Genomic DNA, 27339 nt, shown 5'->3' with positions numbered 1-27339 from the left:
TCTCAAGAAATGTGTAAAGCAAATTAAATCTGGCACATAAAAAAATTTGGAAAATAAGGAAAGTTTCAGTAAAATCCTGGGTGGAGGCTCTAAGTACTTGCCTACTTTAATGGACCTTGGGTTATCTTGTTTGTTGGATAAGTGTTGGAAAGAGCATGAATTACATTTTTATTTCAGACTATTGTCTGCTGTTTTACCTTGCCTCCAGATCCTGAAGGATCCGAAATTCTTTCAGGTTTTTTTTCTCTTATGACACAGACAGCAGCCATGACAAGTTTGACACCAGAGGGAGGATTTTTCATTGTTTTGACAACTGCTATATCAGATGGCTAAAATAAAAAATACATGAAGTATTATGTCTTTCTCAGCACTCAGTAGATTGATTGAAAAAAGAGGAATTATAACACCATTACCAATGAATAGAAGTGGTAACATAGGACTTTTAGAAGGGATGATACAATGTTACCATCATGATTAACAATATCCATCACTATCCTCTAGGCAGAGGAAAAAAATTAAACAAATGTTAATAAACTGTAAACTAATGATTAAAGAAAATTATGCTGTAAAAATTTCACGTCAGAATATTTTTGATACACTTTGTGTCATCTCTTATTCTTCGAAATTCCTTCTTCATTTCAGAGAGTTACATAACACTTTCAAATGCTGAAATTTAGATCAGCTTGCCTTCAAAGTGTCAAGAGCACCAATTGCAGCCTCCATGACCGGCAATGCCTCTGCCAGGTCACTCTCACATTCATTTTTCAGTGCCTGAGCTTCTTCAGCTTTTTCTGTAGCAATTTCTTCATCCACTTTAACAATTTTTCTTTTTTCTTCTACTTCTGCAGATTCTACTTCTATAATCTAAAGAAAAACCATGAGGGGGCTTTATTTATATTGTGCCATGAATGATCAAATAAACTGAAATTATCTACTATAGAACTTAAGGAATATTGTAAAATATAAAGGGAACATTGAAGATTTTATTATGTTAAGATCATTCCAATTTTAATATGTTAACAGATAAGTCAAGCCTTTATCCAACTCCCTTTGCAGTTCTAGGGAAGTGACATTCAGTTTTCTTAGAGGCAGAAGAGATATCACTGTATCTGTAAAAACACTTAAGAATCAGAAACAAGTGTATAACATCACTTAAATAATGCTTTTTTGGTGATACAACAGTCACATACTAAATAAGTATGTATATATTTTTATATACTGGAATTTTCAAAACACCCAAGACTTTGATCCTAAATCCCACTAAATTCCCAGGATCCTTTCCTAAATCAATCATATAATCCCTGTGCATGCAAAGACAGACCATGCAAAACTGTTCTTGTTTGTTTTGTCATATCTGGTCACATGGAAACACTACTTGAGGTTTTTGCAATGTTTGTGAATCAACTTGGGAAACCTGATCAATCACTATTAGCATGAAAATTCCTCTAACATCCTTTAGCATGGAGCTTAGGCAATGACTGTATATCCAGAGAATGTATTTTATATAAAGAATGAAATTTTATTTCTGTTCTAAGGCTATAAACATAAATAACCAGTTTCAGAATACTGAAAACCTCTGTAAACAATGAGCTCAAAAACCTCAATTCAACTTCTACTTTCTGAAAGTCACACATCAGTGAAATAAGACACATGCTTACATTAAAAGCCACAAAGCTTTTGTATAACTCTACCTCCATCATGCTTGCATTTTCCACTTTAGCCTCTTCCAGTTTGGGCTGCAGCTCAATTAATTCCATTTTCATCCTACCAACCTATGCATATAAAAAGAATCAGGTGGGATCCAGACGGGTCAAGCACAATTTCTAGCAATTCCTTTAAGACCTAGATTTTACCTAATGACTAATTTATGGATTGTTAATGTAACATTCAGTTTCAAACCAAAACATTCCCAAGACTTATTTTTATCTCCTACATACAATGTCTAATTTTAAGAACAATGATCACTTACAGTCACCTGTCAACCACCAAGGAAATGACAGCTCTGTTCATATACCACTTAACAATATATGTTTAGAGATGTATGGCTTTAGCACAAGTTCTGTGATTGCAGGAAAGAAAAAGCAAAATACATTTGTTAGTTTTACTGTTGAAGATTGAGCTGAACAAAATCTTAAGCAGCACTTTTGACTGACTTCTCCAGAAAAAGACCTGCAGTTGACAAACACTTCCTAATTTCAGTTCCATATTTGTTATACCTCACCTGTGACTCAGCAAAAGCTAGTTTATCTAGCCCATTCACATATTTCTTCTTGGCTTTCATTACACTGTCTCGTTTCTCAGTGAGAAGTCTCTGAAATGCAGCAATAAGCTCAAGATAAGAAGTCGGAGTAACATAATTATGGCGTCCCAGACTTTGTAAAAACCTATTTAAAAAGTAAAAAAATTAAGAGTAACTTAAACTTTGATTTATTTTTTAGTTTATCACTAGCAAAGTTATGTAACTTTTTGATATAAATTAACAGTTTCAGTGATTTTATACAATTTTTATGAAGGCAAATAGTTGTGTTAACTTTTAATATGTAAATGAGTAGCATTGAACTCAGTCACCTAATACTTTATGATTGTTTGCAACAGCCATAGACTGACCTTTCAGAGAGTGACAAAACTGAAGTATGGAAGTATTTACAGATGGGCACAACTGCCTGGCGCTCAGTGTCTGTGAGCTGAAGTGTTTCCAGGAACTTACTGGCCACACGTTCAAGGGCATCTTCAGGCCACGGCTGAGGGAGAAGTGAGGAAGAAAGAATTTGTAAAATTCAACTCTTAGCAGTCTTCAAACGCTAAATCAATTTTTACCATCCAAACCAGCAGAATGAGACACACAAGAACAATGAGCTGATAAAAGGGTTGGTTAGCTCAGGCAGCAAGGTCACCACCCATGCAATCTGTTCTGGCAGCTCCTGGTATTCTAGCTCAAAGTACACAGTAACATTCCATCCAAACAGGTCTGTGTCTATTCATCCTTTGGCAGAAAAATTAATTGACAGCACTGGGCCAAGCTATGGAGCTAACTGTGTTTTACTGAGAGCAATACTACTTACAGTGATACTATTTCTCCAAGTTTTATTCTGCTATAAAAGATCTACTGATAAACATCAGGATTTGTATTTGCTAGTTGTTCCTACAATGGATGACCTGCTTAATAGTTAGCCACAATTAAGATAATTTTAAAGTCACAATGAAATGGTTTCTCTAGTCCTCTAAAACATACATATTATGTAAAATTACAAATTTCCATCATAAAACAAAGACTATTGATACTTCAGAAACATGTAGCAACAAAATTTAACTTTATTTAGATGTAGAAATGTTGAGATCACACATCAAAGAGCTCCAAAAATATTACAGAAAAGGCTTACGCAATTTTAAAATTTTGGAAAACAAGGAGTACTTCTACAAGGAAGATAAAAGAAAATCTAATGGCACTTAGAAATATAGAGCATTAGAGAGCTGAAGCAGATTTTGGAGGAAATAATATAAATATTCTCCCATACCTGGAACCAATCAATAGTACAGCAGTTGATGAGCGATGGAAACTGTCTCAGACGATTGCGGAAAGCATCTCCAATTGGGCTGAATGCCACCACAATGTGGAGATTTTCTTTGCATAAGTTCACAAAAAGTGCATACAAGGCCAAGGGACTGAGTTCTTCACCTTTATCAGCAGCCTGAGCTGCTGCACGAACACGAACACCCTTAGGAATAATACATAGCATAAAAAATGTTACATAAATTCTCATTAAGCACATCTGAAGTCCTATAGCAATCCTATTAATGGCAGCATCACCAGGAAATTAAGTTTTTTAGTGGAAATGAAACAGGCAAAATAAAGTAGAAAACCAGAACAAGTAGTAAATACTGTCTGAGAACAGGATTGCACTATTTATCTGTGACCCTTTCAGCATTTGAATGTGTTCCAGAAATGATCATCTGCTGCTCTGAGCAACAGAGAGTAGATCATAACAATAGAGTAAAAGAAGAATTCTTTGGAGGGAGCAAATTTAAATGAATAAAAACCAACTTTGCTCCAGCTGGCACATTGTGGATAGCTACCAAGTTCCAGTATATAGCCTCTGAATATGTTCACACAAACTATAAAATTGGAAAAGAGCCATATTATTTTAATATTGCCACTATATACCTGGTAAGAATGAAATAGTAACAGAAAGAGATCACAAGAATTATAATCTAATTTCTTTGAAAGGTACACGAATTCAGGTATCAACATGCTACATAATTCAAGCGCAAGAAAAACCAGGATTAACATCTATAAATGATACAGATACTGTAACAAAGAACATTTGTGTGTGTACTAAGAACCACTTTGAAAATCGACTAGAAGCATACCTACTTAATTTAGTAAAAACATACAGAGACAGGGAGACAGCACAGCATGCAGTTCCAAATATTGTTTGCTAACATTAAGTTTCCAACTTGATGTATACAAAGATTGATGTCTCTCCCTCCCAAATTGCAACTGCTATTGTGAAAATCCAAGCCTGATTTGAGTTAATTTTGTTTTTAATTTGCCTGAGTACACTGCATCCTTACTTGTGAGCTAAAGTCATGGAGCACTTTTGCCCATTATGAAATTCTGTCTAACAATGCCCTAGTGCCCCAGAGGGTAGGAGTCTATGAGAAAGGTAGGCCACGTGTTCCAATAAAAATGTCACATCTTTGCACTTTGCTGGTCAATGAAAACATTATGATGCACAATCTTGTCCTACACAATACACTACAAAAAGAACTACAGCCATGGGGTATTTGTGAACAATGCAAGTTCTCTACATGCACAACTTGATGTGTTTGTGAACAGAGCACTAGATGAGAATTAAAGCTTGCAGTTGGCATAAACTACTCCATAAGTTTACTAAGTTGATTTATCTAAAGTCTCAAAAAGAAGTCACAGATTTAAGTGCAAATGTCCAAAAGCCACATTTCACACTGAACTGACCAAGTAGATTAAAAGGGAGGTGAAATTGAAGAGAGTTTCTAAAGATACCTCTATAATTTCTTGTTTTTCATCTGCTGCAAAAATATTGGGAACCTCTCCTGTGTTGAGGACACTGTCAATATCTTCTAAAAAACTTTCTTCCTTAATTTGTGCGTCTGTGATGAGAAATACAGTTTTCAAGCGCTGAACACCTGCACTCTTCAGAAGTTTCTGAAAACGCAAGACAGTAAAAATTGTACATTCCAAAACAAAATTGTACATTCCAAAACAAAATTGTACGTTCCAAAACAAAATTGTACATTTCTTCCTCAAAATTAAATCAAAATGTAGACAGGTTATTAATACTCACTTTGAGATCTTCTCTCCACTCATTTGTACCATAGGTCCTAGAAATCTCTGGCTGAAAAACATGCATCTTTGCCATGAAGGCTGCCAGGCGGGTCAGAGACTGCCGCCCGCTGCCCCCCATCCCAACCAGCAGAGCGTTGCCCCCGGACTGCTTCAGGATGCGGCTCAGGCGAGACAGGTGCTCCAGCATGTACCTGCAGGGGGAGCACACTGATCACCCACAGAGCAGAGACACATGGCTACCTAAGCACCCAGAAATCTGGGAAACAAATCAAGCAGTAGCATCTCCAAAACAAGTTTCTGAACGCAGGGTGGGGTGAGGTAGAGAGGAAGAGGAAGAAGGAGAGTGGGCATGAACCACAAAATAAAGTAAAACTTATAATTCTATTATACAAATATCAGTGTGTAGCTAAATTACTGCAAATTGCTAGAAAGAACATGCAGAGGTAAGAACAGGAGTAATGTTAGGATAAATGTGTTAGAGGAAATGAAAAACATTAATTCTCTACTTCAAAATAACAGCAGTATTACCAATTTTAACTTTCTTGAAGAATAGCAATTTCAGTATCCTTTTTAAGTAACCACTGGGGGAACATGGTTTTTATCAACAAACATCTCCCTTTCCTCCACCCGTGACACTGTTTTGTAAGTTATATGTGGAATTGACATTGGAACATCCTCAGGAAGCAGTATCTGCATATTACTGAGAGTTCTTGTCAAAACTCAGGCATGATTTATCTCAGAATATGAAGCAAGGCCTATAGGAGATCCCCTGTTTAAGCACAGGGCATGGGGTAATTAAAGCAAGCTGAGCAGCTATTAAAAGTAGTCTCAAAAAAACTTTCAAACATTTCAAAAAAGATAAATTCTTGTTTATTTTTACTGGTTAGAAAAACAAAAGAAACAAATTCAGATGTTATCCATGAGACAACTCTAAGGCTGCAGTCCAACAGGCTCTCCTGGCTGCTGTTCAGTGAGGTCACTGCAATATTGCCTCTACACCCAGGAACTGGCCTTTGATCAGAGGCTGCCAGCTCTTCAAACTGAGAGCCTAGCTGTACTAGGCTGTCAGAAATCCAGCTTGGCAAAATGACCTAGACTAAAATAAGCTGCTACTAGAACTGTTTGAAGTAACCCTCATCACCTTCAGGAAGTATCGACGTGTCAAGTTACCGTGGCAAATATGAAGAGGTGGTAATCTCTAGCAACAGGGAGGAGGAAGGAGTTTGACCTCCTCATCTCTCTCAGTTGTAGCTCTGCATGATCACAAGTTAAGGTAACAATAAGGGCCTGCAGAGTCTAAAATTTCACAGGATTAGCTGCAGCACCAGCTGGGTGCATGGCTGCGCTGCACAACAGAGCAGACAGACAGCTTGGATTGTGAACATCTCCCTCGTGAGATGCTTGTCCTTGGGGAATGAAAGTCCAGTGACATCCATCTTCACTGGTGACAGAGGCCTAGGAGAAGTACAGCACCTACCTGATTCAGTGCACAATGTTTCTGTAACAACTAAGGAAAATATTCAAAGCCCCTTAGGAGAAAAGCCTCTCATTATTTACTTCCAGGTAGAAAAAGGAGAAGCATAAAGAAAAAATCAGTTTACTTCCATTCATAAAGGTGTAACACCACAAACACTATAAAGGATGCAAAAAGGGGAGGAGACATGCAGAAAACCACAGTCCACAAAATTGAATATACTGAATTATCAACTATAGCTTAAAGCTCTTAATAAAACAGATCATAAACACCTGAAAACAACAAGGTTCATTCTTGTTTTCTGGGTTTGATTATATTCATCCAGACACTGCTCCACAACATCACTGAACTCCTCAATGCTTGGAATCTCAATATAAAGTTTTTCATCTCCCTCAAGTTCTGGATCCATGTAGTCACCAAAACACAGACTTCTCATGTCTTCTTCTGTTACCTATGGCAAATATTCAGCAAATTATGAAGTCAAGTTTAATATTTAGTGAATATATTTCTTATTCTAATTTTAGAAAACAAAGGAGAATTTAGACAAATACCCCAGACACAAGAATAAGCACTCCAAAATATTTTGATTCACAGACAACACCCCCCTCAAAATTATGCTTCCTGCATTGAACTATACACTTATTCTTAATTTTTTCTCAGAAAACAATTGGCTGAAATAGCCACTAGCAGTTTCATAATCATGACCTTCAGATTACACCAAATTCATACAGATGTATATTATGAAATGGACAGCTAAGACCACAAAGTTATTTCTTCTATACATGAAAGCAACTACAAAGGACATAAAAAACAAATAACAAAAAAATGAAGACAAGGCATAAAATATAACATAATTACACAGCATTTTGGATATCAAAATTTAATAACAATCACAGGATGCAGATGTACATATTTCTTTTAAGGAAAAGTAGCACATTTTAAATGTAGTATTTTTTTAAAAGAATGTTCATGTACAACAGTTAAACCCTCCCAAACAATTTTCATTTCTACATTTTTTTCCTTATGAAGACATTTGGCCAAATTCAACTCAAACTTTCATGCGCATTTGAGTCAAAATTTCACCTATGATTAACTCCCATGTCCTAAATTTGCAATAAAAGCAATTATTTTGCAACAGGTACAACATGATACTCACAGATGAGCTTCCTTCCTTCAGGTGTGCAAAAACTTTGTCGAATACTTCTTTGAAATGTTCTTTCACAATATCTTTCACCAGATTGAACAACCAGGCTCTGTCATCATCTTCCACCAGCCGGTCGTAGAAGACACGGAACACCTCGTGTACAAACAGCCGAATCATCACCTGCTTGTTCTGAACCGCACTTTTCTTAATGAGCAAACAGCCGTGGATAACCCGGGAAAAGTCACGCAGGTTGAAGGTATAATGAGATTTGGCTGGCGTGGGCAAAAGATTTTTGATGGCTTTCTTATACACCTTCAGATGACAACAACAGAGAACAACAAAATAAAAAAAGTAACACTGACTGTACTATTATCATAATTCCTAAATGCCTTCTGAAATGCTATTTCTCAAAAAAACCCTTTCACACTACATTACTGTAGAGACAAAGGAACTTCAATGAACAAATTGAAGGAAATCCCCAGTAAGGTGTTTGCCTCTTACCTCTAAGGTGGCAGTGACAATCTGATTTCCAATCGTGGAGAAGTCAGGAGGAAATTCATTAATCTTGAGGTAAAGAGCTACTACGGTAGAGAAGATGCGGATCATGGTTTCGTCGCTGAAGGAGTTGATGCTGCAGATGTTGAAGTGCCGCAGGAAGCGAGGGGTGACAGGGTTCCTCCCACCCCCTGGGGGCCCCATAGCAGCCAGCAGCTGGACATCAGCAAGGGTGATTTTAGAGGTGTCCTTAAAATCATACCTTCAAAATAAAATGCCATGTGACACTTAAATACAGATATAACACATTTGGTGTACCTTAGATGCATCTATATGACAGATCACCCCCTGGATGCATTTAAAAAGTATTTAAAATATACATATATATATATAAACATAGTAGGCATTATGTAATATAATATATATTTCTATATATTTTATGTTTTTAAAAGCAAACAACTCCTCCTCCCCAAAATACAAAAAACCAACTAGTCCTTTAACTGTGCACCAGTTAATCTCAACATATCATTTCCTGGCTGGAAAGAAAAATTATTTGTTTAAACCGCATTCTGTAAAACCTGATACAAAATTTTGAGTATTAAAACAGTAAAATATCAACGTATATCTCTATTCAAGAGTAATAGATATTGGAGCAGTGCCTGGAATCACAAGAGCAGCTGTGTTTCAGAAGTGCCTGGAATCGTAGAATGATCCAGACTCAGGAAAACACCTGTTCCTATCTTCCAATACAAGCAAAGGCAAAAACCTCAAAAGCAGGGAAGACTTTCAACTTATTTTATTTCATGCCTATTATCATACCTGATTGCACTGTGAATTTAAAAAAAGCATTTTGAGATCTTGTTAAAAAAATTTACTGAATTATGAAAGAGAAACATGGATAATAGGGGAAACCAACATAAGAAATAAAATCAGAAGTTTTATATAACTGCATATATATAGATATGTACAGAAAACTTCAAACTCAATCTAAGGAGAAAGAGAAAAAAAAAGAACAAGAAACTACATTTGAAAAAAAAAAGTTAAAATAATCAAGGTGTAAATGAATAATTTTACTTACATATACTAACTCTGCTGCTCAGCACTAGAACATTCTAAAACACTCAAAGGTAATTTGATCATGAATTTCCTAAACTGAGAAGTCCTTAGAGAGTAAAATACAAGTTGCTTCAACTTTAAAGAATGTATTTTTATATAAATTAAATTTACATTAACATTTACAAACCGCTTTAAAAAGTTTTGAAAATAAAATTCAAGGGAATAAAAAAGTAACAGCAAATACATCAACAAAAATTTTCAGTTGTATTTCAAATAATTACCAAAATCCATGGTCACAGAACTGTCTTAAAAGTTCTATAGGAGGCTGTGCCCCATACTTCTCCAAAGCTGGCATATTCATATCATCTACAAAGATAATGCACTTTTTTCCCATTGGAGGGCCAAAAACTCCTTTGCGCCTCTTGTCCAGCCTGGCCATAATAATGTTCTGCAATGCAAACAGGATCACTAAGAACAAAGATTACATATTCATGTCCACAACCTCCTGAGACCACAATGATCTGTTCCACCAACCTGAGTCTGATTGGCACTGGTTCGAGCTGAAAAGTTAATGAAGAACGGTAAGAAGAGCTCCTTTTCCAAGTTGTTCATTAACTTGTCCTTGACATACACGGATTTCCCAGTTCCTGTTGGTCCCACGAGAAGCAGAGGTCTTCACAAAAAAATAAAGCACAAAGACTGAAGAAACCTAACATTGTAAACTAAAAGCAACTAGAAGTCAAAGGTTTTACTAACTTGCCCTTCTTCTACCTCCAAAAACATTACTTGCCTAAAGAAGAAACTGAAGTGTTCTAAGACATTCATTAAACCCTCTCATAATTTTAGTTTGCTTCCATCATCAAGAAAATGGGAGGATAAATAAACATTTTTCATTCCCTCATTCTACTGGTGTTGGAGTATATGAACACACAGGGGAGCTAAATTTCTCCAGTTTGGCCTTTCATTAATTCAAACTTCATAAAGCTTTCAGCCTTGGAACCTGAAGCTAGTTTTTATTTTATTCTCTTATATGATCTGACCATGACTAATATAAATTATTTTCATAGGATTAATAATAAAAAAAAATCCTAAAATATTTATTTAATTGCCAAAGTAGAAAGAGGATGCAACAATTCTTGGGTTGTCCTAAGCTCATCATCAGACTGCAAATACTAAAGTTAAACTGCAATAAGGTTTCACAAATACTAAAATCAGACTTTTGGGCAGATTTTTTTTTTTGTAGTAAATGTCTGTTTTAAAAGGCCAAATAAACTGAGAGTTTGATAAAAACAATGAACTCAAAGGAAAGAATAAGAGATATTTCTACCTATGATCAAATTTCACTTCAGAAATTTGCAGTGAAGCAACTTACCTTCCATGGGTAATGAACAGGTCTAGCAGATAGGTATAGCGAACTGTATCCATAGTTGGGACTATAATATCTTGAATATTCACATTTTTATCACTGTAATTAATTTTTTCAATAAATTCATTCCAGTGAGCCCAACCTACTTTGCCTTTGAGCTAGGAAGAAACACAGATGTAGAACAGATTGGTGTTACACATATGAAGGGTCTTCTGTACTACTTCACTTTTGAAAAATTAAAGTAATGGATTTTAACAAATGAACGAATATTTGATGCTTCGAAAGTTCACATATTTAGTTTGCTTTACCTCACTAACAAAGAATTAAAGTACATACCTAAACTTAGACTGCTTTGTTTTCTTAAAAAACTTGTTCAGTGAAAACAAATTTAAAAACCACATATACAGAAAACCACAACAAAAAACCAAAACAAAGCAGTCTAATAGGCACTATAAACAAAAACTGCAAGACAAACTACCCATGGGCCTAATATTCTGCTTTCCTTTTGAACAGTCCACATTATTCCTTCTAAATAAAAGCAGATTTGAATCCGCCAACTGAGCTTGGGTTACAGAAGAAATATGCAGCAGCAGTATTACAAATATAGCTGAAATGTACATCTTAGTATTTTATTAAAAAATTGGTCAGTACATTGGTATTCAAAAAAGAAATTAAAAATGTACTGCGGGATTTAATTCAACCAACATTCCACAACACCCAACAGGATTTGTACAGTTTCAAAACCCACCTGGCTGCATTTTCCTTCTGTTAGGACTGTAAGAATCTATTTAGTGCATGCAGAAGCCAATCCTACCTGATACACATAGTCATAGACCAAACCTTTCTCTTCTAAGGGACACTCCCACTTTCCCAAATTCTCTGGAATAGGGTTTGTTTCAGATTCCTCAGACAAAGTTTCCCTCAAGAAATTATCAAAAATCATCCTGCTGTCACCATCACAAATTCCACCAATGGACCAGATTATGGCAAAAGCAAAACAACCCTGCAAAGGCAAAAAGGTAGTAACTAAAAGTTAGTAACTGTCTCATAAGTTGACACATTACATGAACCTTGTACAGTCTGATTAACAAACATAATTCTAAAAAAATATTGTTAAGCAGAGAAATGTTAGCAATTGCCCTTGAATACCCCTGGCCTAAAAAGATTTAGAAATCTGACTGTAGACAGAGGACACAAATAATCTTACTCAAGGACAGAAAAAGAGAGAGAGAGAACGAGAAATAAAGGCCACTGACTACAGCAGTATGTCAGATGACAAAGCCTGAGAAGAGTTCTAATGACAAACCAAGATCTAGGAATTTTGTAATTTAATTTTAAATAACTACTTTCACATTCTCTTTTCTTCAGTTTTTCATAAGAATAATCACATAAGATCAGACAGAGGATCCAACTAATATAACTGTCAGAAAACCCTTTTACATAGAAATTTTTGCTCAAACAAACAAGACAATCAGTGTTGTGTAAATATATTTATTTTCTTTAAGAGAAAGAAGACTCTTTGATTTAGCTAACTTCTTGGTTACTTAAAAAGCACATTTAATAAAAGCACTATCCTATTTAATTGGAAAAAGAGTAACATTTTTAATCATATTTGTCACTTGTAAGACTTCCATGTCATCTGGGTACCTCCAGAGTATGGGGAGAGAGAGCAAGAAGGTAGTAGAATTGTTTCACATATCTCTTATTCACAAATTAAAGTTACTTGGATTAATAAAATTGTTTTGAAAACCAGCATATAGAAAAACAAATACACATTTCTCTCAATCTTAAAAAACCAACCATAATCCAGACACGGATGCCTTTGTTGGTGGGATCTTCTTCCACAGCTGGACCAATCAACATTTCAAAAATCCGTGTGAGAGCTACTACAACATTGATCTCACTTGTGGGAACCAGCTCCTAAGAGATTCAAAAGGTTGGATGTCATACTTTACATACTTCTGGTTAATTTATATTTTGGAGATAAAATACTAAAACAATTAGATCACTGGCTAATTTTAAACACACACTAGAAGGCAAGGTTTACACTGACTTTTACTTAGAAGATCCTTTGTCATTGATCCTCAGTCATTGAAATGCCAAGACCTTTAGCTCGTTAACCATGTTCATGGCTACCATGTGAACACTGCAATTAAACATCCCAAAACAAAACAAAACCCACAGAAGGAGCTACAGCAAAACATGAGCAAAATTCTGAGCATGTCACACTGAGCTTGCAAGGAACTACACATTTCCTCTAAAACTTAAAAAAGTACTTCCTTATGCAACATGAGATCTTTAAGGAAAAAAAATGTACAAAATTCTCTTGGGAAGACTTTTTAATCAGTGTTTTAAATACTTTAAAATACTTACTTTAATACTTTACTTTTTAAAATAAGAAGATGAAAACTATGATCAGGTTTCAAGCCTTAGCTGACACTCTAATTTAAACTCTTCACATTGGTCCCAAGAGCCACATATTCATTCTAACTGTGCTTGTCATGAGAGAACAGTCACCTCCTACCAAGGGTAACAGAATGGAAAAGGCCACTAACTACTGCAGGAAAAAATGACAAAAAATACCTTGCACTGTTTCTGACGGACTCTTAATGCTGGTGGTACCAACCAATCAAAAAGTCCCTGCAGAAGACCTTGATGTTCCTCTGAATCCAGAGGTTCAGGCAGTTTATTCAGCCAAGAGGTAACAATTGGTCTCCAGCCCAGCTGAGAAGGTTCCAAATAAATCATGCCACAACGACTGACCGTAGCAGGCTAAGGAAAAACAGTAAACTCATTTTATTGTCATTGAATAGACTAAATTTTGTTTAATACTTTAATTAACTGCAAAACTTACGGATGCCTGGGAAAGATCCATAGTTTCAAAAATGAGAGTCATCTGAGGGGACATTTGGATGACTTCCCCACTCATCAAACAAAGCTTGAAAGATAAAAAATAATATGTAAAATCATTTAAAAAAATTGGTATTATATTACACTTCCTATCACAGGGGAGTTCTATATGAAAATTGGCAAAACCAAGTAAAAGCAAAGGTAAGGTCAACTACATAAAATGTTTAACTACTTGAATCAACAGATTCTTATCAAGTTTTTGCTCAATTCTTCACTTAAACCATAGTACTCCAGGGTAACCTACCTGTTGGTTCATTACAATGAATCTTGCATATGACAAGAAGAAAGGACAAAAATACCTGCAGCTATTATTGCTAATACTGAAGCATTCCAGCTGGAGAAACACTACCCTTGTGTACTAAAGTAGGAGTCCAGCTTGAGTAGCTTGACACATTATCATACAGAACTTAAAAGTTCAAATGTGTCTAATTTTCCTATTTGCTTGAGATTGTCTTGAAATATAGGTGTCTAAGCTTGTGCAGTCTTAGAAATAATGGGGTTTATAACGTGAAATTAATTGTAATTTCTGATATTTAAATTTCAATTATTTATGTTAGAAAATCACACTATGGCATTAAGGAAATATTACATAATTCACGTCTTTCAGCAATGAGGTGATATTGTGATTATGATTCCAATACAAACAAACAAAACAAACAAACAAAAACCATGAAATAGAAAAGCTCACAACTTGTCACCAACACCATCTTGCACTTGCTCTTCTCAGAAGTGAGGCACTGCAGTTTGTATTTGGGATTTTATACACAGAAGAATATTTTCAGAATATCCCATAATTTTCTTCAGGCATTTTTCACTGAGTGCTACCTTTTTGTTGTCATCCAGGACGGTGTTCATGCTCTCTATCCACAGGGTATCGATGGGGCCATCGAAGATCACCCATTTGCGCTCGGAGGTCTCGGCCAGCGCGAATTCCCTGAAGGTCGTAGCGACAACCCCGTCTGTCCACTGCCCATGGGGAGCGAGACAAAGGCACAGAGTTAACCTGACTGCCAGCCACAGAAACCCTTCCCTTGGCTTTCCATTATCCCTCACTTTTAACTGGTCTGCTCTTGTGCTGCAGAGAGCAGTATCTAACTTTGGAGTTTCACCAAGGGTCTTAAAACAACAGCAAATTAAAAAAAAAAAAAAAAAAAATTTCCACTTGAAAAAATACCATAAGAAAAAGGACCAGCAATTCAATTTACTGAATCTTAGAAATGCTTTGGCCCTGTCTTGCACCTGTTTCTCCCCAGAATCACCCTAATTCTCTCCAGAGTCACTATTTCACATTTACTGCTTCATATTGTTCCTCCTCCAAACCTAAGTTTCACACTTGGGAACCCATGAGTTCATAGATTTTTCTAGAGAGTTTTTGCATTACTTTGCTTATACTGGTTAAGAATAGACAGAAAAATGAATACAATTATGTTTGATATGATTTCCTAGCACGGATACAACTATAAGATGACAATGACCTTCAAAATGGTATTGCTTTTTTATTTTTGCATGTTTAAACCTATGTAACTGCATACACACACGGTACTGCATTTTTTACCTCCTAATTGATAACAGGGCACAAAAGTATTAGTTAAAATAAAATTTACAATTATGTTCTCATCTGTGTTTAAAATAATAAAATGATGAATTCAAGAGTTTACTATCCATAATAATGGAAACATAATATACAGGAAACATTACTTTTTAAATATGCATTACCTCATGGGATATCAGATCAAACTGCCCAAAAAGCTGGCCCATAGTGATTGATTTTGGATTTACAGTTCTATAAATGACTTTTTCTTCTTCACCATAACCACGCTCTTTCATAAGAGACAGAGTATCTGCCAACACATGTAGAACTTTGGTCTTCCCAGAAAATGGCTCCCCCACTAGCATGAAGCTGTTAAATGGGAAAAAAAAATCCTACTGTTAATAAATCTGTTCTGCAATTTAGACTTTCACAGATCACATGAAGACCAACAGTATCAAACATAGCTTAAAGCTAATTTTCACCTAATTTTCAAAAAGTGAAGCAAGTAAATTTTCTTTGAACATAAAAAACATCTTTTGCACAAACTCACTTTATTTGCACATGCAAACATGATTGCACAATCTTACAGAGAAGATTAATTAATGAGCTGAATATTAACCATCATATAGCTCATATCATATTCATATATTTCCTCCAGTTGCTATTCTGTAATAAAAGTTAGGAATAAAATGGCACAGATCTGACAACTAAAATTTTAATAGAAATAAGCTTTTACAGTCCTAAGTTTTCACCATACTGGCATCAGCACCTAAAATCATTGCACATGTGCAAGTGCTTCTGATATCAGGAAGAGTACAATTCCTCAGACATACATACACAAGAACTTCGGGACATGTAAAAGCAGTATCAGTAATCAGCTGTTCCAAAGCTGATTAGAATAAAGAGGAATAATATGCCACCCTCAAAACCTTCTTTAACTTCATATAAATGACTGCTACAGTGTAAGTCAGAATTACAAAAGTGCAGTGATGAGAACCTTACCCATGTCTAACAATCATCATTTCATACGTCTGTATCATTTTCTGCATAAAAGTTTGTACAGGTTGGACATTATGTTGAATGCAACATTCATTGGCACATTCCAGAAAATCCTAAAATCCAAACAAATCATAATCTTATTCCTGCTACAATTAAATTATTGTCCTGCACGACAATAGAGGAGTTAATGCTCATCAGAAATGGTTTCAAATTAATTAATGACTAAAATTGCATTAGTCAGAATATAGCAAACTTCCTGGAGGAAAAAACTCCCAATTCCATACTTCATGTGCTAGAACAGAATTTAACTACAATTTTTTTCTTGAGAAGGTTCAGGAAACCCTCAGGAACCCTCAGGAAACCAGCAGTATGCTTCAGAATCAAACACTTTTTTCAAGATTGTAGTATTTACTGAAAACTTAAAAGTTAATCAAATTTGGTTTTTCCAACATACTCATCCTTTCCAACTATTTTCCACCAAAGATTGCTTCAAGTGTTGCTAAAAATAAAGTACAAGTACAAACCTTTATCTCACTTAATTATGTCCAATAATTAGGAAAGAAAACAGGAGGCCTAAAACTTGGTAAATATGCAAATCAGTTCCCAATCTGTAATGCACAACTCTTCTGAATGTAAGGGAACTCAGATGTGGATTACATTCAGCACAGATAAAAGAATTCCCTTTGCTACAAAGTTTCATTACAAACATTCAGCAATTTTGCTCATCTTGAAATAGCTCACTGCATCAATGGCACCTGATTACACAGCAAATCACCACAGAACAATCAACAATGGTTATTAACAAGGAAAAATTAGAAGAGTACTTACATTGTAGTCTGCCTCAGGAAGCTCGATTCCAGGAAATAAGTCACTGGTTATACCCATGAACAGAGGTATATCATGTGACAAAAATTTAGGCTCATTCACATCTTTAATTGATCTAAGAAGCTGGAAGAAACAAATATGCATTTTGCTGTTCTTATTAAGAGACAGAGCATAAGGTGTTCAGCAATTAAAATAACCTAGTATGTAACAAAGATGAATACATTAAATGGGGCCTTTGATAAGAAGCCCAACCATGCAATCACCAGAACAGCCCAGGAAAAGGCAGCATGTATTTTATTATCTTAATTTCACAAACTATAAAACATGGATCAGTGATGAGACAAGATATGCTGGAACTGCCTTCAGACCTTAGAACTGCATGTGTCTACGAAACTCCTTAAACAAATATTCCCTTGGGAACTCACCAAAATATCTTCATCTTCTGTGGGAAATTTTAACTTCAGATTCCCCGCAGCCACCAGCACAGCTTTGACTGCCCGCATGCCGTAGTCGTAGTGATACTGAGAGGAAAGCTGTTCTGAACAAAGCCTGTAGGTCATGACTATCTTCACTGACAGGGACTTAGCATTCAAAAATCCATAGGAATAGAGGGAAATTTCTGCTATCAGAGCATAGTTTGGAACCATCATGGCCACTGTTCGGAAAAGAACCTGGAATGCATACCCAAAGAAATATTTTCAAATAATTAATTTAGGAATGGAAAGCAATGCAGAACTTTTACAGCATTCATCCCCCCACAAAACAGTATTATCAATATCTGCAGCTTAAGACTCCCTAGGAATTTAACCTGAGCTACCACCAATATCCATCTTAATGTACAATGCAGTACATTAAGAAAAACTGCCCCCCAGCTCTTTTCCCTAAGCACTGTCTCAAGAATGCAAGAATGCAATTTGTCCCTTGCACAGATACATCCAGCAGAAAGGAAGAGAACTGCTGTCCATGGTAGGTGAGAGAATGCACTTTCTTTCTTTCAGCAATCTCCTCATGCTGCACCATCTCTGCTTTCAGTTAGCAAAGTCTCTTCATGGAAACAGCTCACCTGGACAAAACTATCACCACAAAGCTCACAGATTCATCTATCTTATTATTTTACCTTCAGATTATCTGGAAGTTCAGAACGTCCTGCATAACCTGGATTCATAGTAATTGCTATAAAACAGTTGGGGTTAAGCTTCAGCTCAGTTCCTTCAAAATTAAATATTTCTAGCTTCATCTGTATGGCTCTTTGGATGCAAAGGATCTGCTGTGCCACTACAGACAGCACTTCCAGTTCAATGCGATTGAATTCATCAAAACATGCCCAGGCACCTGATGAAGCCAAACCCTTGAAAAACTGCAAATGAAGAAAGAAACCAATAATATTGCTAACAGAAAAGTTTCAAAAGAAAGTATGAATATAATGTTGGAAGTTTAATTAAATTTAAAAATTGCAATTACAATAATAATGCTTGAACCTGTTTAGATCATAGATCAGTGATTTACTGAAGAACAAAGTTTTTGACTCTAAAGCAAGCTAAATCAGAAGATCCCAATCCCATGAACTCTTGTTTGTTTCATGTTTTAATTAGCAACTTAATAGACTTCCATTAAGCACAGAAAACAAAACATGTACAGAATAGCATATAGCATCCAAGGGCAGCAGACTACAGGTGCCACATTTATTTGTGTCTGCAAAACAGGGACCCTGAAATTTTCATGCTAAAAATAAAACACAACATATATTTATTTTCTGTTTACCTTTCCCATCGCCAGGTAATCAAGGCCATCAGAGCAGTTAAAGACAACACACTGAACAGCGAGAGCTTTAGCCAAATCTTTGGTGGTCTCCGTTTTACCTGTTCCTGCTGGACCCTCTGGGGCACCACCGAGGTTTAAATAAAAGGCTCCAATCTAAAGCACAGAAATAGTTTATGAAAATTATTTGTATTAAATTCTTCTAATGAAAATAGAAAAACTAAATTGCACTTGATAGTTTCATACGCTTATTTTATCTAACATAAAAGGTATGGTTTTCCTAATTAAAAAGAATCTGAAATGTACTTACAGCTGGGAAAAATAGGCAAGAGAACTTAATTTTGATGCTAACAGAGGGTTTAGCTTTATTATCATCACGACCATGATTGATTACTCAATCTTTATTATACCCAATCTTTCAGTTCTTGTTTAGATACACCTTTCAAATTAAATTTGTTGCAGTTGCTTGTTGCTACTCTTTTCTCTCAATCTGTCCTTTAATATCTTTTTTTTCTCTTTTCTTTTTCTTTCCCACACCATCCCCCTTTCATGTATGTCCCTCCCACTGACTATTCCATATTCTTTCCTATACTCCATTGAAGTAGGAAAAAATCTGACAGAAAACAAAAAAGTTGCAGACTTTAAACAAACAGTCCAATCCACAGTTACAGGGCCACATCTGTATTGACTGACAAGTTCTGGGAATACTTTATTAAGATCTTGGTGGGCAAAGGACAAGACTTCTATTTGCCAGAATGCCACGCTTCCACCTGCTGTGCTCTGATTCAAGGCTTGTGAGCCTAAAACCAAAACAGACTACCAGCTGCATTGCCTTCTCACAACAACATACCGTGATGTTTTGATAAACAGATACCAAGCATCAGCTACAGCCACACCACGTGTGCCCAGCAAAACCTGAAATTATACTCCAGCAAAGAGACTGCAGTAACTGATAATGAGAAAAGCTGTGTCTGAGATGACTTTGGTAACTTTCAGTTGTCAGGTTAGCTGAGGATAAAAGAGTACAATAATAAACACCTCTGCCAAGAGCAGGGGTACTAAAAAGTTGCCAAACTTGTACCAGTCTTAGGAACAGCGTGCTCCTGAGTGAATCGTTCTCCATTTAATTTAGCAGCCCCAGAACATCAGAAAAGCACTTTGCGTTCTCATAATCTTTACAGTAATCAAATATTGTCTTTTTTTCCTGTGTGTTTTAAAAAAGCAAAACCATGACAGAAGAACACACTAAGGCTTCAGTCAGGTCAGTGCGCTGTCCAGATCTGTGGTTATGAGTGATTTTCATGTTTAACATTCTGTAGAAATGACAAACCCCATTCTAGCAGAAATAGCAGAGTGTGACAAGAACCCCAAGCCCTAGAAGGACGGCTGCACTGCCGGTGTGAGCAGTACAGAGCACAGTAAGTACAGCTTGCAGTGTCCCAGGAGCCAGCTCGTACCAGGGTGCGGTAGCACCTGTCTGTCAGAGGGGTAATCACCAGGCGGGGGGAGTTGCCCAGGTACTCGTAGGCGTATTTCACATTGCAGTTAATGATGCACACGCGCACGTTCTCGTTCTGCCAATAATAGCGCAGCTGGGCAAGCCACTGAAAGTCTGTTTCATTCTGCACACCTGACAAACACAGTTGACAGCAATCATAAAAGATGTTGTAGATAGCTGGATTTTCTATTATGGTTAAATTTAAAACAGCTTTGAAATTATTAATGTTGATGTTTGTAGCCAAATACTCACAGACCCATCTTAGTGCTGTACTGTAGGCAGTAAAATCTGATTGGTTAATGATTTTTCATTAACTATGTGTTAAGAAAAACGTCTTCCAATATAATTACCACTTCCAATCATTTCCTTGATGACATCTCTAGCATGAACATCAAGAGTAACCAAGGCACCCAGTGTAATCCTTGTTTGCTTTGACAGTTTTCCTCTCACCAGCTCTACAATGTCATTAAGTTGAAGCTGAAGTGAATCATAATAATCCTTTAAGCCCTAGGAGACAAAAGGTAAATTTGAGACTAGTTATATCACAGTTTCAAGTGTTCCAGACTTCTACATGTTGACTAGATATCTTAACAGAGGTTGCTTATTAAGCTACTATTTTATATTGTCATGGTTTTTCATCACATTCTCTCATACCCACAGTTTTGCATTTATGTTACAAAGCTGCATTTTAAACTATGATTGCTCCAACTAAAAATATTTAAGTACTTGAATGAAAGGTATAAATCACTGTACATAAATTCATTTATGTCAAACAGAAACACTCAAAATTTTAAAATTTTATTTTAATTGTAAAAAACTGTTTGATTAAGCAAAATACACCAGCTGAAATGAAAGACTAAGAAAGATTTTTTTCAAATTATGCGTTACACAGTACCTGGGACCCATGGAGAAGAACTTCATGTACCTCACTTGTCCAGTACATTTGAGACACACACAACACTACTTGGCCAGGCCACTCCAGAACCCAGCGCTTTCTCTCAGTCTCTAGATAAGCCTGAAAGAGTTACATACATCATACAAACACAGTGTCTGGGAATAAATACAGCAATGTAACACAGGAGTTTATAATGTAATCCTGTTAATATTCCTTGCTGAAGAATACTATTTTCCTATTTGCAATGTACAAATGGAGCTCTTTTCCCCTTAGGTTCACAATTTTTTACCCAATAATTTTAAATATTCTTAGAATTATCTTTCCATATTACAGAAATATTCACAAGTTGTTAACTTCATACAAAGAAATATTTTCTGTCTAATGATTTCCTTTTAGGAGGAAGCAAGCATATTACAACTGTTCTATTTTTAATTCATAAGAAACCTGAATTATTACATTGGATGATATATCCTGTAAAATAGTACTGCTGTGTAACTTTTAGAAAAATTTGTATCCAGTACTATAGAAGAACTACTTGCATCTTATTTAAAGTAAACTCTAATATATATCACTGGCCTATTAAATACATGTCATGTTAACTTGGTCCTGGCCACATGACTTCATCAGCTCCTGTGTTGAGGAAGAATTTTAGAAAGCCAAGAGACAGCCACAAAACAAAGATGGGTGCTACAGTTCTTAAATTATCATAAATCTCATACCATTCTTGATCTGGCAATTACATCACGTACAGTCCTCAGCATAACATCTTCTACTTGAATTAACCACTTCTCCACTGCACCTCGAGCTTCAGAAGTAGAAATGTTTGAAACCAGTGTCACACGCTCCCCTTCAGAGCTACACATTCCTTTAATGTCCAAATTGCGAAGGAACTCCAGCTTAGCAATGCCTTCAAAACACTTCTTCAAGTGAGGCTGGACTCTAAGAGGATCCTTAGTCTCTGATAGGATCTCCAGCATTTCATCATTAGACAAGAAAAAGAAGCTAAAAAATTAGAAAAAATATACAGCTGCATTATCAAGCTATTTTAAAGACTGAGCTTATTCCCAACAAAAAAGCCCCATTCAGAATCTGTGGGTTTTAAATAACCAAAGCTCATCATACCGGGGAAAGAAGAGACGTTTCTTTTCAAGGTAAGCATTAAGCCCTTTCATGATTTGGTCAAGAAGTTCATTACATTTCTGAAGCTTCTCTGTTAATCCTTCAAAGGAAGTAGCAGCAAGAACCTGTAACAATAGGTTACATGTGCAAACTGTCAGCTATAAATGGAGTATTTCAAACAGTAGAAATTACTCAAATAAGGAAAAACATAACTTTTTTTCTTGAAAGCCTAGGGAACTGAAATCATAGTACACTGTATATATTCCAAAAACTAAGCATCACCTCCTATCCCCACCCAGAAAAAACAAAGGCAAGAGAAGCTACTGCTTCCTGTCAGTAATGGGTATTTCCCTTACCTTTGGGTCTTCAGCACAAAACTTCATAATCTCTCTCCACTGTCTATCCACAGTCTGAAACTGCCGTCCCTCTTCTGGCATCTGTTGCATAATATCCTCAGAAGAAAAGATGGGTTCCAAATACAGCCACTGTGACTGCACCTTGAGCCACTCATCAATATTCTCCTGAATTTTAATCAAGCGGCTTTCCCATTCCTTAATAAATGTTCAAAGAATGTTAACTTGACATTTCCAAGCAAATAATGAGACAAATTATGATAATCAGACAACAAATTCAGAGGTAGACATTGTGGTATTCCAGCTCCCAAAGAGAAAAAAAAAATCTACCAATAAACAAAATGAAAGAAAAATATTTAGGAGTGTAAGTTCTTCCACATATACAGATGGCCAAAGGAGCTCAGAAATTTTTACTCACTTGGAAATTCATTTTCCCAACTGCATTTATCACTTCAGTGCTATGAACTTTCAACAACTTAATTGTTAAGCAATAGCCAGGAGGCTACCAGTGATAAATTCTATTTCATCTCCCCACAGCAAGGGCTCTTTTAGCTGAATGGCAGCACGGACACAATACCAAAAAAGCCACCTCAGCTCACAGGAGATATCCAGCAAGTCAGGACAATAGCAGATACCACTGGAGCAGGCTGCCTGTAAAGTGTAAGTGAGCCTGCTTGAGCCTGAATATTCCCACATAAACCAACAATGAACTAGGGAGGGTAACTGCAAGGCAATTCCACCAGCTTCTCTCCTGCCAATAACCATGGTGTTAGCACCACAAAGACTACTCTAGCCCTGAAATTCAAAAGCAAGTGTAAAGCACTGCCATCATTGCTCTGGGGCCTGATTTAAAAACACTCTCCCAGCCATCAAGAACTTCCTTTGCCCTGAGGAAAACATTGTAATTCAAAATTTGAGTCCAAAACTCAATAAATAAATAAATGTTCTTATTAGCAATAATAGAAACATTATTTCCAGTTATTAAGAAGCAAGGCAAATGGAAATAGTGATTTTGCAAAATATGAGGAAAAATTATCATGTTCTCTTGGTTACACTTGAATCTGAATGGAAGAGAGAATTCCAAAACAGTAATAAGTATGACTCATACTTATGACTTAAAAGATTCTTGCTGAAAAATCAGTGAAAACATTTTGTTAACAATTCAAACAATAAAGTTGTAATACAATCAGTAGACTATTGCACTACAGTTATCTTACAAACAAAAATGGTTGAAAAAGTACTCATTGTACCTTTATTTCAGTCTCAAACGGTTTAATGAAAGGTGATCCTCTCATTGTCTGAGTTTTCATAATCTGATCATCAAGAAGAGTCTGAATATCATCCACTGAAGACAGAATATGAATACCAGTCTCACGATACACATTTGTGGTGAAGGAAATTGAATCCCAGGTTTCCTTCATGGTAAACATTGCTTTTTCCAAGGAAAATTCCTATTTAAAAAGGAAATAGCTTGGTCTAGTCACTGAATTATTTTTTTTCCAACTCTCTAATTCAATATATAAGCATATCTAGCTGAATAAACTATTTTGCTCTAGCAGCACAAATTAACTATTTGTTATTATTTTTCCTCAGTATATTCTTTTCTTGCACACAGAGAGCAGCACACTTGGGAAATACTGATGATGTCACATGAGATATACAAATTCTTACACTCATTATTAATATATAATGGGCCAAAGTCTCACCAAATCTCCTCTGTTGCATAATGGCAGAGACAAATAATGCTAATAAGTCATAAAAGTATTCAATAAGAGATCTGATGTCACATTTGTCACTATCAAATCTCTGTGCTTACCTTGCTTGCGCTTACACTTATTACTGTAAACTGGTCCAGGTAAGCAGACAGCTTCTGCTTTAAAACTTTTCTCAGGGTAGTTCCAGCATCTGGTGTTATATCAAATCCTGCTATGTCTGACATCTGCTTCCAGTGACGTTCTCTCATGCCAGGGTTACAAAAGACAACCACTGTGGGAATATACTCCTAATTCAGAAGAAACATTTATAAGGTAAATATTGTCATTTACATTATTTCCTAATTTTTTAAACTTTTGTGTGCATTAAAATTCTGCTACAGCAGCTGAAGACAAGAAAATCTTTTCCAAAAAGTGCAGATGGCTGCACTTGGTTTTCCATTCAATTTCTAAATAATTATATCAACTACTGAAGAAGAAATATAAAAAAACTATTAAGCATAATTTTTCAGTGATGCTAAATTTTGCTTCCATTAACATAACACAGTCCCATTTCAAAATTCCCAACTACATCCTTAAGTGTTTTTCTGCATCCAAAAATGACTTTTCTCCTGTATGTGTGCTCTCGTTGCAATTCCAGAAACTATTAAATAAATTTTAAAATCCGATTTTATTAAAATGAACGAGACAGTACAATCTGGAAATGGGGATTCAGAGCAGCCTCACTCTATCACTGACTCATCATCATCTACATGTACTAAGCCCTGAATTTAGCATTTGTCCCTCAGTATCAGATATTAATATTGCTCATGTTTTCTTACCTTAAATTCTTTAATCTGCTCCAGAACTGAAGAGCACATTGTAAGAGTTGGATTGCCCATCAGACCTGTGTATCGCGCTGCTTTTTTCTTCTCCGTTGCCGCTTTCTTCTGCTTTTGTTGGAAGAGTCTAAACAGTTTGTACATCTCTCTATAAAATTCATCAACCTCAATCTCCATGCTTTCCCCATTCAGCTCCAAAAAGTTCCCATCCATCCATCTGAAAAAAAAACAAGGTTACAAAACAGAATAACAAGTGTAGCCCACAAATAATTATCACTTTGTTTTGCAACACATGAATAGCTATTTATATTAAAGCAAAGCTCTTCTTCCATATTATTGTTATTCTTTGCAAAATTCTAAAGCCCAGCTAAAAGCGGCTCAACCACATTCTTCTGTGTATTTGTGTAGTTCTCTTAAGTCAGACACATACTGAAACTGAGTAACTGCATGAATGGACAAATATTTAAGTTAAACTCCAGAGAGAGATTGACATATGACATTTAAAAATACACTAGGTCTTGTATTTTCAAACACCCCACACTTTCAGCCATAGCACATTATAACTTCTAAAGAATGCATGAAATAATAAACAAACTCCCTTTTATACACAGAGTTCAGTTTTGTGGTAGGATGTAACCACCAAACAGCAACACACTCATTTGAACCCACCATTTTGGACAGCTGCTAGGTTAAAACCAGTTTTGGTTACATGCAGCTGATGAGCTCTCTAGCTGAGTTCACGTGCGTGATTCTTGGTGTGATTCTTTGGGCTGTCCTGTGCAATTCCAGGACTTGGACTTCATAATCTTTGCGGGTCCCTTCCAGCTTAGGAAGTCCAATGATTCTATGATTCCATGATTACATTTTAAAAATAAAAACAAATCAACTTTTTTTCTAGCTGAATTAAAAATAGCAAGTCTGATATATATATATTACCCTTTTACTTTGCTTACTAATGGCATGTTGAGAAGAAAACAAATCCATATTCTACATCTGACATGAATGAGACCAGCATAAGCATTTTTCTCACTCTCCCTCTTGGAGCATTTAGTGCTGAATTACCTTCTTTCTGTTCGCTGCCATTTCAGTATAACATTAAAAAGTCTCTGGTATGGTTCTATGTCAGCTCTTAAGTTGTTGAGGAGAGGGAATTCACTTGGTTTCCATCCAAGCAAAATCTCTTCTTTATTAAGAGCAGCTACTGTTTCATCAGTGTCCTGTATTGCTTTTTGTAAAGTCCTCACGTCAGTCACATACTGAAATCAAATAATAATATGTCTTGAGAAATAACCAAATTGTGCTCTGAACAGCTTATATCAAAATATAAGCTTTCACGTTAAAATTTTAGAAAACAAGATTTAAAAACTTGTCTGCTTATTGATGAGTACATAAACTGTGAAGAAACCAGATGACCATTATGAAAAATAAAATTGGTTCTCATTACTGAATTTCAGAGTATTTTCAAAATGTGTGGTAATTTTAAAACTTACTGCTCCAGGAGGCAGGCACACCATTTTTTATGTACATGGCATATCATATTGGTAACTGGGATTTATTAGCTTAGGATTTCTGTTTTGTGCTTTGAAGTGCTTTGTTTTTTAAAAAGCCAATATTTCTTACTATGCAATATCCTCCAATTAAAGCACAAGACATGCTCTGAAAATTAAAAAATACTGCTAGAAATTCATGAAACTTTGGAGCCAGTGGTCTGCTCTTCACTAGCATAACAATTAAGTTTTGAGGTTTGTAGGAAGAAAGTATCAAATTGGTACCTGTGCTGTTTTTGCATTAACTGACTGGTGGTGAAGAGGGAAAATGAATAAATTATTTTTGTGGATGCACACACTCTTTCTGAACTTGTATTGTTGGTGCCTATCAGCTAATTCTAGCTTTGTAGCAAACGTTCCTCTAAATAAAATGGTAAATGCCAATGGTAAACAAAAATGGGAGGGGGACTGAGCTTGGTACCTGTGGCAAGAGGATAATAAATGCTTTAGTTCACATTTGTTACACTGATTACTTTTAATTACTATTTTTTCCATGATCCCTGGGTATTA

The 27339-nt window shown here is 35.9% G+C and overlaps 1 protein-coding gene across 1 annotated transcript in view; it reads right to left on the bottom strand.

The window, feature by feature from the left end:
• Positions 1–27339, bottom strand: part of DNAH12 (dynein axonemal heavy chain 12) — a 58794-nt gene that overhangs the window by 19567 nt on the left and 11888 nt on the right. The window contains exons 16-50 of the mRNA XM_054280822.1: positions 26345–26538; positions 25283–25499; positions 24566–24751; positions 24000–24200; positions 22753–22947; positions 22400–22521; positions 21997–22279; positions 21278–21397; positions 20733–20889; positions 20342–20514; positions 18888–19040; positions 18244–18483; positions 17552–17797; positions 17130–17249; positions 16305–16414; positions 15488–15671; positions 14597–14737; positions 13716–13799; positions 13445–13633; positions 12662–12781; positions 11676–11864; positions 10868–11019; positions 10030–10168; positions 9777–9943; positions 8446–8701; positions 7957–8256; positions 7073–7251; positions 5325–5517; positions 5024–5185; positions 3516–3716; positions 2608–2741; positions 2222–2384; positions 1692–1772; positions 688–864; positions 198–329 (exon numbers count right to left, since the gene is read on the bottom strand). Coding sequence (XP_054136797.1) covers positions 198–329; positions 688–864; positions 1692–1772; positions 2222–2384; positions 2608–2741; positions 3516–3716; positions 5024–5185; positions 5325–5517; positions 7073–7251; positions 7957–8256; positions 8446–8701; positions 9777–9943; positions 10030–10168; positions 10868–11019; positions 11676–11864; positions 12662–12781; positions 13445–13633; positions 13716–13799; positions 14597–14737; positions 15488–15671; positions 16305–16414; positions 17130–17249; positions 17552–17797; positions 18244–18483; positions 18888–19040; positions 20342–20514; positions 20733–20889; positions 21278–21397; positions 21997–22279; positions 22400–22521; positions 22753–22947; positions 24000–24200; positions 24566–24751; positions 25283–25499; positions 26345–26538 — 6060 coding nt within the window. The remainder of the gene's footprint in view (positions 1–197; positions 330–687; positions 865–1691; positions 1773–2221; positions 2385–2607; positions 2742–3515; positions 3717–5023; positions 5186–5324; positions 5518–7072; positions 7252–7956; positions 8257–8445; positions 8702–9776; positions 9944–10029; positions 10169–10867; positions 11020–11675; positions 11865–12661; positions 12782–13444; positions 13634–13715; positions 13800–14596; positions 14738–15487; positions 15672–16304; positions 16415–17129; positions 17250–17551; positions 17798–18243; positions 18484–18887; positions 19041–20341; positions 20515–20732; positions 20890–21277; positions 21398–21996; positions 22280–22399; positions 22522–22752; positions 22948–23999; positions 24201–24565; positions 24752–25282; positions 25500–26344; positions 26539–27339) is intronic.

The sequence above is a fragment of the Melozone crissalis genome, unplaced genomic scaffold, assembly GCF_028551555.1.
Source record: "Melozone crissalis strain CALT ecotype California unplaced genomic scaffold, PUWL_Pcris_2 ptg000029l_1, whole genome shotgun sequence".
Lineage (NCBI taxonomy): Eukaryota > Metazoa > Chordata > Aves > Passeriformes > Passerellidae > Melozone > Melozone crissalis.
The sequence above is the reverse complement of the archived record's forward strand: the minus strand, read 5'-3'. Positions and strand labels throughout refer to the sequence as shown.